Source organism: Coregonus lavaretus (genome assembly GCF_964263955.1).
Source record: "Coregonus lavaretus genome assembly, chromosome: 37".
Taxonomy (NCBI): Eukaryota; Metazoa; Chordata; class Actinopteri; order Salmoniformes; family Salmonidae; genus Coregonus; species Coregonus lavaretus.
The window spans coordinates 6,932,221-6,948,012 of NC_140024.1; the positions used below are offsets into that span (position 1 = coordinate 6,932,221).

General features: G+C 45.1%; 1 protein-coding gene across 1 annotated transcript in view; it reads left to right on the forward strand.

Moving 5' to 3' along the window:
• LOC311111266 (coiled-coil domain-containing protein 102A-like) overlaps positions 1-15,792 on the forward strand; it is a 71,921-nt gene that overhangs the window by 26,519 nt on the left and 29,610 nt on the right. Inside the window, exons 2-4 of the mRNA XM_084153980.1 lie at positions 9,261-9,999; positions 11,876-12,093; positions 12,926-13,034. Coding sequence (XP_084010106.1) covers positions 9,352-9,999; positions 11,876-12,093; positions 12,926-13,034 — 975 coding nt within the window. The 5' untranslated portion in view covers positions 9,261-9,351. The remainder of the gene's footprint in view (positions 1-9,260; positions 10,000-11,875; positions 12,094-12,925; positions 13,035-15,792) is intronic.

A 15,792-nucleotide genomic window follows, 5' to 3' on the forward strand; every position in this document is an offset into this window, starting at 1 on the left:
CCAGGGCAACTGTAAGAAGCATCTCAAGGTCCTGGAGTGGCCTAGCCAGTCTCCAGACCTGAACCCAATAGAAAATCTTTGGAGGGAGCTGAAAGTCCGTATTGCCCAGCGACAGCCCCGAAACCTGAAGGATCTGGAGAAGGTCTGTATGGAGGAGTGGGCCAAAATCCCTGCTGCAGTGTTTGCAAACCTGGTCAAGACCTACAGGAAATGTATGATCTCTGTAATTGCAAACAAAGGTTTCTGTACCAAATATTAAGTTCTGCTTTTCTGATGTATCAAATACTTATGTCATGCAATAAAATGCAAATTAATTACTTAAAAATCATTCAATGTGATTTTCTGGATTTTTGTTTTAGATTCCTTATCTCACAGTTGAAGTGTACCTATGATAAAAAATTACAGACCTCTACATGCTTTGTAAGTAGGAAAACCTGCAAAATCAGCAGTGTATCAAATACTTGTTCTCCCCACTGTATACTGAGATCATATGACAGATCATGTGACACTTAGATTGCACACAGGTGGACTTTATTTAACTAATTATGTGACTTCTGAAGGTAAATGGTTGCACCAGATCTTATTTAGGGGCTTCATAGCAAAGGGGGTGAATAAATATGCACACACCACTTTTTTTTTTTTTTGTAACAAGTTATTTTTTAATTTCACTTCACCAATTTGGACTATTTTATGTATGTCCATTACATGAACTCCAAATAAAAATCAATTTAAATTACAGGTTGTAATGCAACAAAATAGGAAAAACGGCAAAGGGGATGAATACTTTTGCAAGGCACTGTAAGTAAATGATTGAAATGGAAGGGAGAGATTATGGTTAACATATTGTATATTGAGTTAAAGACAACTCTGCTTCTCTTCATTAATTATTGCTCAGACTATGTAAGATGTGCTGGATGGATGACAACACTGCAAGATCAATGTAGCCTGAAGGCAGCTAGCTTCTCCCCCTCAGATCCTTGGTTATTGTTAGCGACAGAGACAACGTTATGTAATACCTGTAGGCGGTAGAGCAGAGCCCTATGGCCAGGCGCTGTGTCATTAGCATGATCAGCCCCAGTGTTAATTAATAATAAATAATAATAATATGCCATTTAGCAGACGCTTTTATCCAAAGCGACTTACAGTCATAGCTGGCTGCTGCTGTTTAGTCATTCATGTATTCAAGCTGCCTGCAGGGTGGCACTGCACATCACCTCCTATCGCTCCCTGGTATCAACCTGAAGTGAAACTTTCAAGACAGCAGTTTTCCTGCAGATTACTATTCTCTCTCTGGGTTTACCTTTGGCTGACACGTAAATTATATGAACAGCTCATGGTTAAACCTTTGGTGTGATTCTCTTGATTCTTCTCCACAAGGGTGACTGACGGGATATACTCTGAGGCGCAACTGATTGGATTTTTAAATGAAGGGCGTATGACACGTCTTCTAACCAATTAAACATGAATCACATCAGATTAGATGGATCAGAGGGAGACTGCAGGCAATTCTTGATCGCCATTAAATACATTATTCTTAAACTCTCTCTACTGAGACTCATTATCGGCAAGGTCGGTACATTCTGAGTGAACAATACATACACTATGGTGGAGTTGGGGTCCAGTGAAGGAAACACTATGTTGGGGTTCAATTATTTACACAGGGAGGTTCTGCTGCACCTCCTAAACACCCACTTCCACACGGTTAGCACCACAAAAACAGAATTAGTAATTATACACTGCTCAAAAAAATAAAGGGAACACTTAAACAACACAATGTAACTCCAAGTCAATCACACTTCTGTGAAATCAAACTGTCCACTTAGGAAGCAACACTGATTGAATATACATTTCACATGCTGTTGTGCAAATGGAATAGACAACAGGTGGAAATTATAGGCAATTAGCAAGACACCCCCAATAAAGGACTGGTTTTGCAGGTGGTGACCACAGACCACTTCTCAGTTCCTATGCTTCCTGGCTGATGTTTTGGTCACTTTTGAATGCTGGCGGTGCTTTCACTCTAGTGGTAGCATGAGACGGAGTCTACAACCCACACAAGTGGCTCAGGTAGTGCAGCTCATCCAGGATGGCACATCAATGCGAGCTGTGGCAAGAAGGTTTGCTGTGTCTGTCAGCGTAGTGTCCAGAGCATGGAGGCGCTACCAGGAGACAGGCCAGTACATCAGGAGACGTGGAGGAGGCCGTAGGAGGGCAACAACCCAGCAGCAGGACTGCTACCTCCGCCTTTGTGCAAGGAGGAGCAGGAGGAGCACTGCCAGAGCCCTGCAAAATGACCTCCAGCAGGCCACAAATGTGCATGTGTCTGCTCAAACGGTCAGAAACAGACTCCATGAGGGTGCAACACCGTGCAGGACGTTTGGCATTTGCCAGAGAACACCAAGATTGGCAAATTCGCCACTGGCGCCCTGTGCTCTTCACAGATGAAAGCAGGTTCACACTGAGCATATGTGACAGACGTGACAGAGTCTGGAGACGCCGTGGAGAACGTTCTGCTGGGGAGGTCATACAGGCACATGGAGGCCACACACACTACTGAGCCTCATTTTGACTTGTTTTAAGGACATTACATCAAAGTTGGATCAGCCTGTAGTGTGGTTTTCCACTTTAATTTTGATGGTGACTCCAAATCCAGACCTCCATGGGTTGATACATTTGATTTCCATTGATAATTTTTGTGTGATTTTGTTGTCAGCACATTCAACTATGTAAAGAAAAAAGTATTTAATAAGATTATTTCATTCATTCAGATCTAGAATGTGTTATTTTAGTGTTCCCTTTATTTTTTTGAGTAGTGTATTTCTATGGTTAGCACCATGCACCTGGCCCTCTACTCACTGCCTACCTCCAGTCTGAGGGAAGGGGTTGGTGAGGGAATCCATTCAGCTCTCACATTGCTGTAATGAGTTAGAGCGGAAACCCAATAGTTTGTGGGCAGTTTCTCAAAAACACACAAACTCACAGGCAGGGACAGAAGATGGGATTGTGTGTGTGTGCGTGCGTGCGTAAATTCATGTGTGTGTGTTAGAAATATGTTTCTGATACATATATGTCCCCTTGGGCCCCTGAAGGTCATGGTTCTTTATTTGATGGCTGATTAGTGTTGAAACATCCCCTCTCTGTGCCCTGATGCCAGCTAACAGGATTAAAACAGCCAGCTTCTTCAGTCATCCTCACACCTCTGTCAGTTTCTATTCTATCACTTTCCCCCGCACACACACACACACACACGCACACACGCACACACACACACACACACACACACAGTCTTGTATAAATAACCTTGCGGGGACACACAATTCAGTCCCATTCAAAATCCTATTTCCCTAACCCCTAACTAACCCTAACCTTAACCCTAACCCTAAAACTAACTATAGCTCTTAACCCTAACACTAATAAAATGTCCCCAGTTGGTACAATTTTTTGTTCGTTTACTATTCTTGTGGGGACACATTAGTGTTGACCTTTATGTCCTCAGTGAAAGCGAGCTTTCATTTGCTGATATGTGCAGCAGTACCAGTCAGTCTCTGCAGTGCAGAAGGCCCCTCTCTCACCCTGGCTGTTACCATTGGACCCTGACTCTGAGATGACCCCAGCAGACTCCCATCTCTCTGCTGGTCAGCTGTCCACTGGCCCTCTCATTGTCCCCCCTCATCCTGCTGGGTGGAGACCCTATTAAGAGCACAGTCACAGCCAGGGCAGGTTGTTCTGGTCATTGATATGTAGAAGATGGAGACTGCTATGCCAGCTGTGTGATACTCAGATCCCATTCCTGTCCCCCCCCCCCCTCCATTATTCAGGGCCCCAACAGGAAACAAGAAGCCCTAAAATCCATGGATTGTTGTTGTTTTACTGGAGTCTAGCATATGGAGATTTTTTTACGTGCCAAAGCAGTTAGGCACTACAGGCTGTGAGAGTTTAATGAGGTATGACACTTTGTGTGCGGTATTTGGACAAGCTTCACTGAAAAAAGATTCATCAGACTGTTCATATGTTCGGCCTTCTTGTTTTTAAGTCTCTAGTACTTATGTTTTGCAAAATGCTTCCCTCTGCTGTTGCTGTTTGTTGAAGATTTAATATCATGAGACCAAGATGACCAAATCATGACCCATTTTCCTGATGGTGTTGGATTTAACATTAGTGAGCCCAAAGTCACGGTCAATGATTTTCTCCATTGAATAATATGAGCTAGATTAAAATGGACCAGAAGTTCTCACTTCATCACTCCTACATATATTTGGTGAGACTATTGTTTGGTACTTTTTAGGTCACTTGATGTAGTGAAGTGAACTGTTTCCTCCTATGCTGATTTACTGTAAGTGTTTGCCCCAGATAGTCTTGTCTTACCTACAGTAGCACCAATAACACAACATCTCAAAGCACTTAGAGAAAGTGATAGCACAACTGTCTGGGTTTACCATCTCAGATCTGCTCAAGTGGCTTTATGCACTTCTAAGCAAAGAGATGCAGAGACAAGCACTCAGGTTTGTTTGCATTGTGTCTTTTCAGATAAAAACGGATGAAGCAGTGACCAAAAAAAAAAAATGCTTTCCGCTTCACGAAGATGGAAGATGTAGCTCAGCTGGATGGAAGATGTAGCTCAGCTGGTAGAGCACGGCGCTTGTAACGCCAAGGTAGTGGGTTCGATCCCCGGGACCACCCATACACAAAAAATTCATGCAAGTATGACTGTAAGTCGCTTTGGATAAAAGCGTCTGCTAAATGGCATATTATTATTATTACTTCCTCAGTCTGCGGTTGTAGACCCTAGGCTGCACAGCCTGTTTGACTTCCTTCCTACCTTTGGCAGTTTCAGGTGTAAAACCGCAAGGTGCTGTAGTGTAGCCAACTAGGACACATGCTCTTTCAGATATTGCACAATACAGCCTGTAACAACTAAAGCAGTTGTGCTTTTTATATAAAGATACTGTTTGTGTGTCTTGTTAAAAATAGGAAAGTGCATTGGGAATGTAGCAGCAGTAGTGAATCATATTGTTCCATTCTCTCTTTCACTTGAATCCAGTTGTAAACAGAGAACTTTCTGCCTGCATCCTCTAAATAGCACTGGCCGTTCTAACTATCTCCTTCTCAGTTTCTGTCACTGTCTCTCCTCTATTTCTGATGACACTGTTTTCTCACAGCAACACTAGGCTGTGTGTAGTGACAGCACTGTGTCCTTGTATTCCCTAACCATTTTACCCCACATAGATACAAGTCTAGATGGAATAGAATTTGCATATAAATGTCACGGTTGTCTTACAGTGAAAATCAAATCAAACTTTATTTAAAGTGCATTTAAAATCGCAACACACTTTATAGTAAAACATATCTATTCATATTAGTTTCTGTTACTTTGAGTGGTGGTGCGTCTCTGTGGTAGGTTCCAGTGAAGGCTACTCTACTCTCTCTGTCTGCGTTTCATTTCTCAATATCCTGCAGCTATCGGCTGGATTCCACACATCCCACATGAGCTTGGATCCTCCAGCTGGAACCAGTTTCCAAAGGAAGTTCCCCAGAGAAATCGGCTTATTTATAGAGGCATTTAATTTTGGGATCGCTGACCCATGATACCACTGTCTTGGAACAGAATGTATTGAAATGCAAAAACTCAGCTCCAGCTTTTACTTTGTTCTTTCTTTTCTAGTTTTCAGTCTCTGTCCATCTCTTCTCTCCGTCTGGAGTCTTTTTGAAACTCGCTCCCTTTTGCACTCATTCTTTCACTCATCCGTTGTAGAGCCACATTGATTTGCCCCACTTTTTTCTCTTGGAGTTCATTGACAAGAGTTTTGTTTGTGCTTATTGTATCTGTCTTCAGTAGTCACTCAGTATTAGGATCACTTCCGGTCCAATACCTTGTTCACCTCTTTGATGTTTCCCTACAAGACTCAGATCAGTGAAGGTGAACAAATACCCCCTGGAGCCATAAGAGGGAGACAACAGATAGTCCATTCAAACCAATGAGCTAATTGATAGAACAGCAGCTGACCTTCTAGGTCATGGATTGGTCCGAAGAACAACTTGAAGTTTTGATTGGCATGTTGACAAATGCTAGTCTGTCAGTAGGCTTCGATATTGTTGAGATGGGTCTTTGATCAATATGTAGAGAGACGCAACAGCTTAGCCCTTTATCTCAGCACCCATACACACTCTGTGATTTTCCATAAACAGACACAAACTCTTCACCCCTGGCCTCTGAAATGAGGTGACAGGAAAAGCCTTCTGTGTCGACAGATAGAGTACTGTAGCTGTGGTTTTGTCAACTGCGCTCCATGGAAATGTATGCATGTTTCCTATGTGTAACCACATGTAAGTGAAATGTCTGTCTGTCTGTTTGAAAAAACTTATTTTAGCAGACTGTTCAACCTCCTTTTACACACATGGTAGACAGTTGCAAAATAGACACAGGAGTTCTAGATAATTTTCTTTGCAATCCTGATCCTGAGGAGCAACTTAGTGCTTGATTGATTCATTGAAGCCATACAGTACTGTCCCCTCCATGTAGGTCTAAACCACTGTGGATGTACAGCGAAAACACCCAGGTGTCTTGTCCAGCTGCAGCCTTCAAAACCTCTGTCTCCCAGCCAGACACAGGCTATAAGAAGGGAAACGTTTGGCCTATCTCCTCTATACCCAAATGCAATCTCTTCCAGTCAACGTCTTTGGGTTTCTGCGCTCTTCTTTTATCCCTCTGTTTCATTTCTTCTCTTACTTTCTCATTCTTCTCTCGTTCCTGCTCTCATTCTACCTTCCTGTCTGCGTCTGATGAGGTTCAGGTTACGTACTTAACAAGAACCATGTATCCCCCTGTTTTCCTTTCTCTCTCCCTCACTCTGCCCCTCTCTGCAGTTCAGATTACATCCACAGTTAGCTGATAGAAGAATTTTCCACCTTATCTTCTGAGTCAGTCTCTTCACCTGTTCTCCTCTTTTTCCACATACCTGTATATGTTCACTTTTTTCTCTCCATAAAAGCGTTCCCTTTCCATGCGAGGGGACAACAGAAATGGTTTGTGGTCCAGACGGAGCAAGTGTGTGTGTTTCTGTGTATGTTGCTCATTGGCTGACATCCTGTCTGGAACATTCACTGGCGATCTCCCCCTGACAGTTGCTTGTTGTCACATATCCCTGACAGAGATGTCCTACAAAGGCGACAGGGCCCAAACCATCTCCCTCTCTGTCTCTACCTCCCTTTTAGAGAGTACGAGACAAGACTCTCAGGGGATAGTGTTCAGTGCAGGTGAAAAGAAGGGGGAGGTTATCTCCTTACTCTACCGGGCTGCCTCAGCTGCCTCAAATCACCATCTCTGAGCTGTAGCATGAGCCCTGGTGGGGAGTGACAGAGCGAGCGATTGAGAGAGGTGGGTGCCTACTAGGGGGGCTAGGCAGGGAGTTCATATGGAGGGGACATTAAAATGGCATGGCATAGTGAGATGTTATAGATCATCCCCCCCCTGAAATCTTAATGAACATGAAATGGAGAATATGCATCACAAGGAGACTGCAGGCAGTGAAGGTGTTACATAGATACATAATACATATCTGACGGCACTGCTCCCGGTCTTTCATATCATCTCCTTTGTGTTTGAGATTCCTCAAGATAATCCACTAGTACGGAGACCAGGCAGAGAACAGTCAGAGACAGAGATGGTATTTTAGACAAGATCTTTGAGAGAAAGCATGGTGTACGAGCGTTCCTCATAAATGTGTTACTCACGGGAACTGGTGAGTTTGCTGCTCAGTGTTTGAGACTAATGTGTTGGTCTATTACTGCAGAATCATTGCTATGTTTATTCCACTAGTTGCATCTTTGTACGTTTGGTGTGCCACACACTAGTAGCCTACGGTGGGTGTATTTTTGTATTTAGTCTCTCTCATCAGCATATAGAACAGCTTTCCTTAAGCCAGAGAAAATTATTATGGCTCAGCCATGCAATTGATCCATTAAATGAGTCTCCCTCACACCCGCTGTGTTATAGGCCTGGTGTGATTAAGTTGCAGTAAACCTGTCAGATACAGGCTCTGATGGTGATCAGGCGAGGGATTCTGCACTAGACTCCAGGCTCATCTCATGTTTTACACTCCAGAGAGTTTGTTTGGGGGGTTGATTTGAGAATTCATATCCTTTTACACCAAAGTTTCCTGCCCTATGAGACTCTTCAGTCGCCTCACTCTCATACATAGATAAACCATGCTGTCGCTGCCTCTAGGGATCGGAAGTTAGTGATCAGAGTTTCAGTTTCTGCCCTTACAAGATGCCAGCTCAAACGATCTCAGCCCCCCTCCCCCTCTTTCTCTCTCTTTTTTTTTTTTTTTTTTTCTCTCTCTCTCTCTCTCTCTCTCTCTCTCTCTCTCTCTCTCTCTCTCTCTCTCTCTCTCTCTCTCTCTCTCTCGCTCTCTCTTTTACACTATCCTCTCTCCCCCTCTCTTCTTTTTCTGTCTGTCATGTCTACCCTCACTGTCAGCAAATGCAAATTAACTCTTTATGTGGTTGGCAGGGGTCATGACCCTGCAAAAATTTGCAGTTTTATAGCTATTCTCATGCTATTCTACACATTTTGCCATGAGGCTGAGAGACAATTTTGCAGTTTTACAGCTAGTTTCCTGTAATTCTATGACCTGTTCAAATGCTATCTGGGGGGCCCCCGCCTTGCGGGGACTGTGGGGGTGTGTGGTACACCAGTGATGACCTGTCTGTAGAGTATTTTCATTCTGTCTTTCTGCATTCTTTCCTTTATGGTAACCAATTCATCAGTGTCTTGGGACTGCAAGTTGCCATGGTGTTAAGCCGAAGTCTGAGTCTGGACACGCTTGATGTCAATGGGTGTACTGGGTTGCCATGGTGCAAGTTGAAGCTTTGTTTCTCATCATTGGCTGTTTGCAAATTACCGTTGCAATTTTCTTCAAGCTGTACTGGCTCTAGATAATCTCTAACGTGTGACCATTCATCTGTAACCTCCTGTAACTGGCACCAGAACAGTATGAAGAGGATGGCCCATTGTATCTCACCTACTCAGATTGGCCCCAGATCACACCTAGCAGGAGAACATATTTCTGAACTTCACAGGGACACTGGACTTTATGTTACTCATTTATCGACCAGAATGTTTTGCTGTGGCAGTTGTGGTTAATGATCATAGGATAGGAGTAGACTAGAACGTGTAAAAAATGAAGACCCACGGTCAAAGGAAATTGTACTGGACTGTCCAACTAACCATTGTCTCTGTTTTGTGTTTGAATCTGCAGGTAGCCAACTGAGTAAAGACGACCATGCACTCCTGAGTGCACAGCATCGCTTGTGTTTCCTGCTTCTCCCTGGATCATCATCGGCTCTGTGATGAACCACACCCCTAGCCCCCACATGGCCGAGGCCGCTAAGTCCGGGGCGGGCCTGCTCTGTGGCCTGGGCCTGGGGCCGGACAGGGTCCGCTCTCCTGATAGCCTGACCCACACCCCCAGCCCCACGGGGGGCACCCCCAGCTCCAGCCCTCCCCTGCTGCTCTCTCCTGGCCTGGGTGAGTCTGGGGATTGGGAGAGCCGTGAGGAGCTGCGTCTGAGGGAGCTGGAGGAGGCCAGGGCGCGAGCTGCCCAGATGGAGAAGACCATGCGCTGGTGGTCGGACTGCACGGCCAACTGGAGGGAGAAGTGGAGCAAGGTGCGTTCCGAGAGGAACCGGGCACGGGACGAGGTGCGGCAGCTCCGCCAGAGGCTGGACGCCCTGACCAAGGAGCTAACAGGCGCACGGCGAGAGCGCCAGGAACTGGCCTCCGAGAACGAGACACTCAGACAGGAAGCACTGCGTCTCCGTGCTGACCAGGCCTCACCTTCCCACGCCCCCTCAGCACCACCCTCCTCCTCCACCCCATCCTCCTCCTCCTCACAGCCCCTTGTGGACAGCAATCAGGACAGGGTGGGCGAGGGGCCCGGGTCACCAGAACAGGAACCAGTGAGAGATGTAGACACAGAGAAACCTGACCGACAAAAGGTGGGAGAATGGTCACACACTCTAGAACCAAATAATATCAGTAAGAGACTCTATAATACTCTACAACCCAGAACAGTCAGAGAATAGTTTGCACAGATCTGAGCCAGGGGAAAGGTTGGTTGGAGGTCTTGGTAGAAGATTGAGCACCAGTCACTTATTTGGGCCAGCGTTTCATCTTGTTAATGAAAAGCTAGCAGCAGATATGGCTCAGAGCATAACCTCCAGCTGTGCCTTATTGAGGTCTTCCTACCTGAGCATTGTGCCTCAGTGGGAGCTCTGCTGGAGTGTAGCTTTTGTTCTTAAAATAGAATCCCTCCTGCACAACCCTATCTTCTACCCAGGGGGCACAGACTGGGTACTGCAGCATTGGAGCCCAGTCGTTGTTGAGAGTTGGACAAGATGAGGTTTCTGTTTTTAGGAAATGTGTATCTTGGCAAGGAGTGTTCAGCTGTATGCAGCTCAAGCAGCAGTGAATACAGATCAGTGTCATTAGCAATCTGACTTGACCTTCAGCCAACTCACACACGGGGGCTGCTGTTTCCATGGAAACACTCTGACAGACACTTTCACACTCATACAGAACAGGAGGTCCACTTCAGGCATGAAAGATAATGGCAATAACCTTTCTCAGTTTCCCAGTCTGTAGCCAAAGGGAACACAGGAAATAAGTGAATAATGAGAAGACATACAACACAACCTGGAGGAGAATGTCCAGTGAGATTCTTCCTCAGTGGCTCACCATGGGCCAACACACACACAGAGCTCTTCCTAGGCAAGCAGCTGGCCATTGTTAATAAATCACTGTTGGATAAACAGCAGCATGTAGCTGAGCTGGGCATTGTGGGGCTGCTCACATACAATCCCATTTCCTGCCCCTCCATTGTTCTCTCCCTCAGTCTTACACAGACATGCTGAGTGCTTCCACATGTGGCGGGCTGGGTGAGAGGAGCAGCGCTACCCACCCACCTCCACCTCATACATTAACCTCTAGGTCCCCCTGCTGGCCACCGCTGGGAACAGCCTGTGTTTTTCCTCCCATCTGATGGTTGTGCTCTAGTGCTCAGCTCTCTCAGTAACAGGAAGTTGGCCGAGGGTCCGGAGCCCTGCGTGACTCCCAGAGACAACCCTTTGATACTTAATCCTAGCTGTGAGGAAGAGAAGGACGAGAATAACAAATATGTGTTGTTTTAAAAAAAAAGGCAGTTTTTGATTACTCCGTCAAACATAATATGCCATTTTGCAGACGCTTTTATCCAAAGCGACTTACAGTCATGCGTGCATACATTTTTGTGTATGGGTGGTCCCGGGGATCGAACCCACTACCTTGGCGTTACAAGCGCCGTGCTCTACCAGCTGAGCTACAGAGGACCACACAACGGCCTGGGAATTTCTTTTTTACAGACAGGAAATGGGGATAGGGGGTAATATGATAGCTGCTGTACCGGCACTGTTGAGTTAGGGAAAAACCTGTCTCCCTGGTGGGGTTTAATTAAGAAAAGTAAATATTTGCTTCGCTCTCCAGCCTTCTCTCTTGGAGTGGAGCTGTGATGGCTGACGTCAGGGTTTCAGAGTGGGGTGACTCCACTACATGGTTCATCTAATCAAATCAAATGTTATTTGTCACATGCTTCGTAAACAACAGGTGTAGACTAACAGTGAATGAAATATATCCCTCTTCCTCATTCCTCTCTCCTAACTGGTCATTCTCCCTTTTACTTACAACCTCTGTCTCCCTCACTCCCTTCCACTTTCTATATCCTCTTTCTTTCTATCTTTCTTTCTTTCTTTCTTTCTTTCTTTCTTTCTTTCTTTCTTTCTTTCTTTCTTTCTTTCTTTCTTTCTTTCTTTCTTTCTTTCGTTCCCTCCCTTCTCCTAGGAGCTGGAGCTGTTGGAGTCAGTGCTGAGGTCCAAGGCGGAGGGTCCAGACTCGTGGGACGCCCGTAGTGCCAGCAGCCTGCGTTCTGCCCTGAGTCGCCAGGACCGCAGCCGGCTGCTCTGGGATGACATCACTGCCATGGAGGAGGACCCCGGCAAGATCAACGCCCTCCAGCTCCGCCTCGACGAATCACAGAAGGTCCTGCTCAAGGAACGCGAGTAAGGAGAGGGGATCGAGGGAGAAGGAGGGCAATATTTAGAGAGGTTGAGGAATATTTAATTATGTGAAGGTGCTTTCCTCAGATATATTATGGCTTGTATGGAATTGGAGCCATACGAGACACCTTTCACAATGCATCCATCCATCATATTTCATTATCAAATTAGCATTAATGTTGAGTGTATAGAAAGTGTAGACTAGTAACTGCTCTGTCTCTCTCTGTTCCACCCTGGCCGGGATGCCAGTCTTATAATTTACAAGCAGAGCCTCCTGTTTTGGCCTGAGCTCAGCTCTGGCACTGCTGCAGCTTCCCACTCCCGCCAACACTACCATCAGCCCCATTATCTTTTCCATTAGAATCATAACTGTTTTATGAGCTCTCTGGAGGCTGCTGATTTTGCTGGTGATTTGTCTGCATCTTCAGGTCCAACAATCTGGCAGAGCCCATCTGTCTATAAGACTGGTTTCTGTTGGGCTATTCTGCAACATTCTGGAACATTCATTCTGTCAGTGTCATAGGCACCCTGCTGACCTCAGAAGATATTCGCCCAGAATATCGAAGTCAGCTGTCACTTTTAGTTAACCATAACATCTATCCAACTCGGTTTTGATGGCATCATGGTTACATAGTATTTTGGGGACACAGGTTCTGTCAAGTCTCTTCCTTCAAAAACATATTCAATAGGCGTAGCTATTTTCCTGTATTAAATATTCAGAACTAATATTGTGTATGCTTTAGATTGTTCTCTGCAGGCTTGTAATCCATCTCTGTTGAATAGTCATTACCTATGTTGTTAGAGTAGTATTTAACCAACTCTCTTCTCTCCCCAGGGATAAGCATGCACTCAGTAAGAGCATAGAAAAGCTGGAAACAGAGCTAAACCAATGGAAACTCAAATATGAGGAGCAGAACAAGACCAAGCAGGAAGCCATGAAACAGGTGAGATTGAGGGTCACTTTCTAATCCCCCAACACCCGTCCAGGGGACATATACGTGACCTCTGAGGCCACGCATCAAACGGGGTAAATGCATCAAACGTCAGCCCTTTCATCCTGGTGGTTTTAGAAGTGTTGTCATCATATTGGCCATGGGAATATGGCCATACCCCCCGTACCTACGTCAATACAGCCTGGCAGACTGGCACACATCCACCTCACACAGACACACCTGCTGAGACAGCAGCTTCAAAGAGCCAGGGCCGCCGGCTCAGAGAGAGGGTCAAGGGGCCGGAGGATGGCATGAAGGTGAGCCACCCACTCTAAATACAGCCCTGCGGGATAGGTGTCAGCTGGTGGGTGAGGGGAGAAGGCACTGTCGGGGGGCCTGATGACCAGAAACCTCCAGGAGCCCCTTCCTGGCTGGCAGGGCAAACCAGCACCATGCAACGGAGCCATCAAACCCCAGGCCATCAAAGTGGAAGAGGGCAAGGCATAGCAACGGACCTTAAACCTCCTTTTAACCTTCACGAAGCCTGCTTCTGAAAGACACAACCCCCTGCCTCCTCCCTTGGCCCACCTCTCAGCCTTCTATCACGAACCCCCAGATCGGGCGCCAAACTGAAGGGCAGGCATACTGTACCAACTCCCAGAACCGGACACTATTATTATTATTATTATTATTATTATTATTATTTTTATTAAACACCACATATAGAGATATATAAATATACAGTGAGGGAAAAAAGTATTTGATCTGCTGATTTTGTACGTTCGCCCACTGACAAATAAATGATCAGTCTATAATTTTAATGGTAGGTTTATTTGAACAGTGAGAGACAGAATAACAACAAAAAAATCCAGAAAAACGCATGTCAAAAATGTTATAAATTGATTTGCATTTTAATGAGGGAAATAAGTATTTGACCCCCTCTCAATCAGAAAGATTTCTGGCTCCCAGGTGTCTTTTATACAGGTAACGAGCTGAGATTAGGAGCACACTCTTAAAGGGAGTGCTCCTAATCTCAGTTTGTTACCTGTAAAAAGACACCTGTCCACAGAAGCAATCAATCAATCAGATTCCAAACTCTCCACCATGGCCAAGACCAAAGAGCTCTCCAAGGATGTCAGGGACAAGATTGTAGACCTACACAAGGCTGGAATGGGCTACAAGACCATCGCCAAGCAGCTTGGTGAGAAGGTGACAACAGTTGGTGCGATTATTCGCAAATGGAAGAAATACAAAATAACTGTCAATCTCCCTCGGCCTGGGGCTCCATGCAAGATCTCACCTCGTGGAATTGCAATGATAATTAGAACGGTGAGGAATCAGCCCAGAACTACACGGGAGGATCTTGTCAATGATCTCAAGGCAGCTGGGACCATAGTCACCAAGAAAACAATTGGTAACACATTACGCCGTGAAGAACTGAAATCCTGCAGCGCCCGCAAGGTCCCCCTGCTCAAGAAAGCACATATACAGGGCCGTCTCAGGTGTGCAAACCTGGGGCCAACTACAAGAAACGTCTGACCTCTGTGATTGCCAACAAGGGTTTTGCCACCAAGTACTAAGTCATGTTTTGCAGAGGGGTCAAATACTTATTTCCCTTATTAAAATGCAAATCAATTTATAACATTTTTGACATGCGTTTTTCTGGATTTTTTTGTTGCTATTCTGTCTCTCACTATTCAAATAAACCTACCATTAAAATTATAGACTGATCATGTCTTTGTCAGTGGGAAAACGTACAAAATCAGCAGGGGATCAAATACTTTTTTCCCTCACTGTATATAAATATATACATAGACACAATAGTTTGGGACACTCTTCTAAGCAGACTCTTCAATGTCCTCTTTATTTATTAACGTTAATGTCCTTTTTGAGAGAAGAATAATGGTAACAAAAAAAATTAAGAATAGAAATTCACGTTTTCTGTGTTGCTCGCCATCAGAGTCCGAAAAAGGAAACGGCCATCTCCTGCAGATAGTTCACTCTCGTAGTTCACCCCTTTTTTGCCAAACTGAACTGACCTTTTTGGACTGTAGCCCTGTAGATGAGGCACTTGACATGTCACTAAAAGAAAGCAAATCTGTATGCGTTGAAAAAAAATGAATTGCAGAGCGGCACCTTTTTGTTTTTTCCCCCCAACTTTGACATTTTTCGCAGGTAACCGTGGAGTTGTAATATTTTTTTTTGTCACCATTGCCTATTTGCTCCATTAAAGGACTCTTTTTTAGGCCTCCTGTAGCTCAGTTGGTAGAGCATGGCGCTTGAAATGCCAGGGTTGTGGGTTCGATTCCCACGGGGGGCCAGTATGAAAAATGTATGCACTCACTAACTGTAAGTTGCTCTGGATAAGAGCGTCTGCTAAATGACTAAAATGTAGATGTGTGTGTTTACAGGAGAAAGCCACTAGGAGGCACTCTGTGCTCAGAGCAGATAAGCTGTGCATGTGTGTGTGTCGATGTCATTGGAAAACCATGAATGGACTGGCAAGGTAGTCAGTGAAGACTGAAGAATCTGTACGGATATCATGAAGGGCAGAGAGGAGAGGAGAAGGTTGAGATGTGGCATGTGTGTAATATGTACCTGGACCACAGTGGGATTTCAGATGTTAAATGGAGAAACCACTGTAGCCTGCACAGCTGAGTGAGAACATTATGTTGTATGGGAATTTATCATCCTTGAAGGTGGCTCAGTTTATAGGAGGAGAGAGAACTAACACTAAGACCACGGATGCCCATATTTATCTAGTCTTACC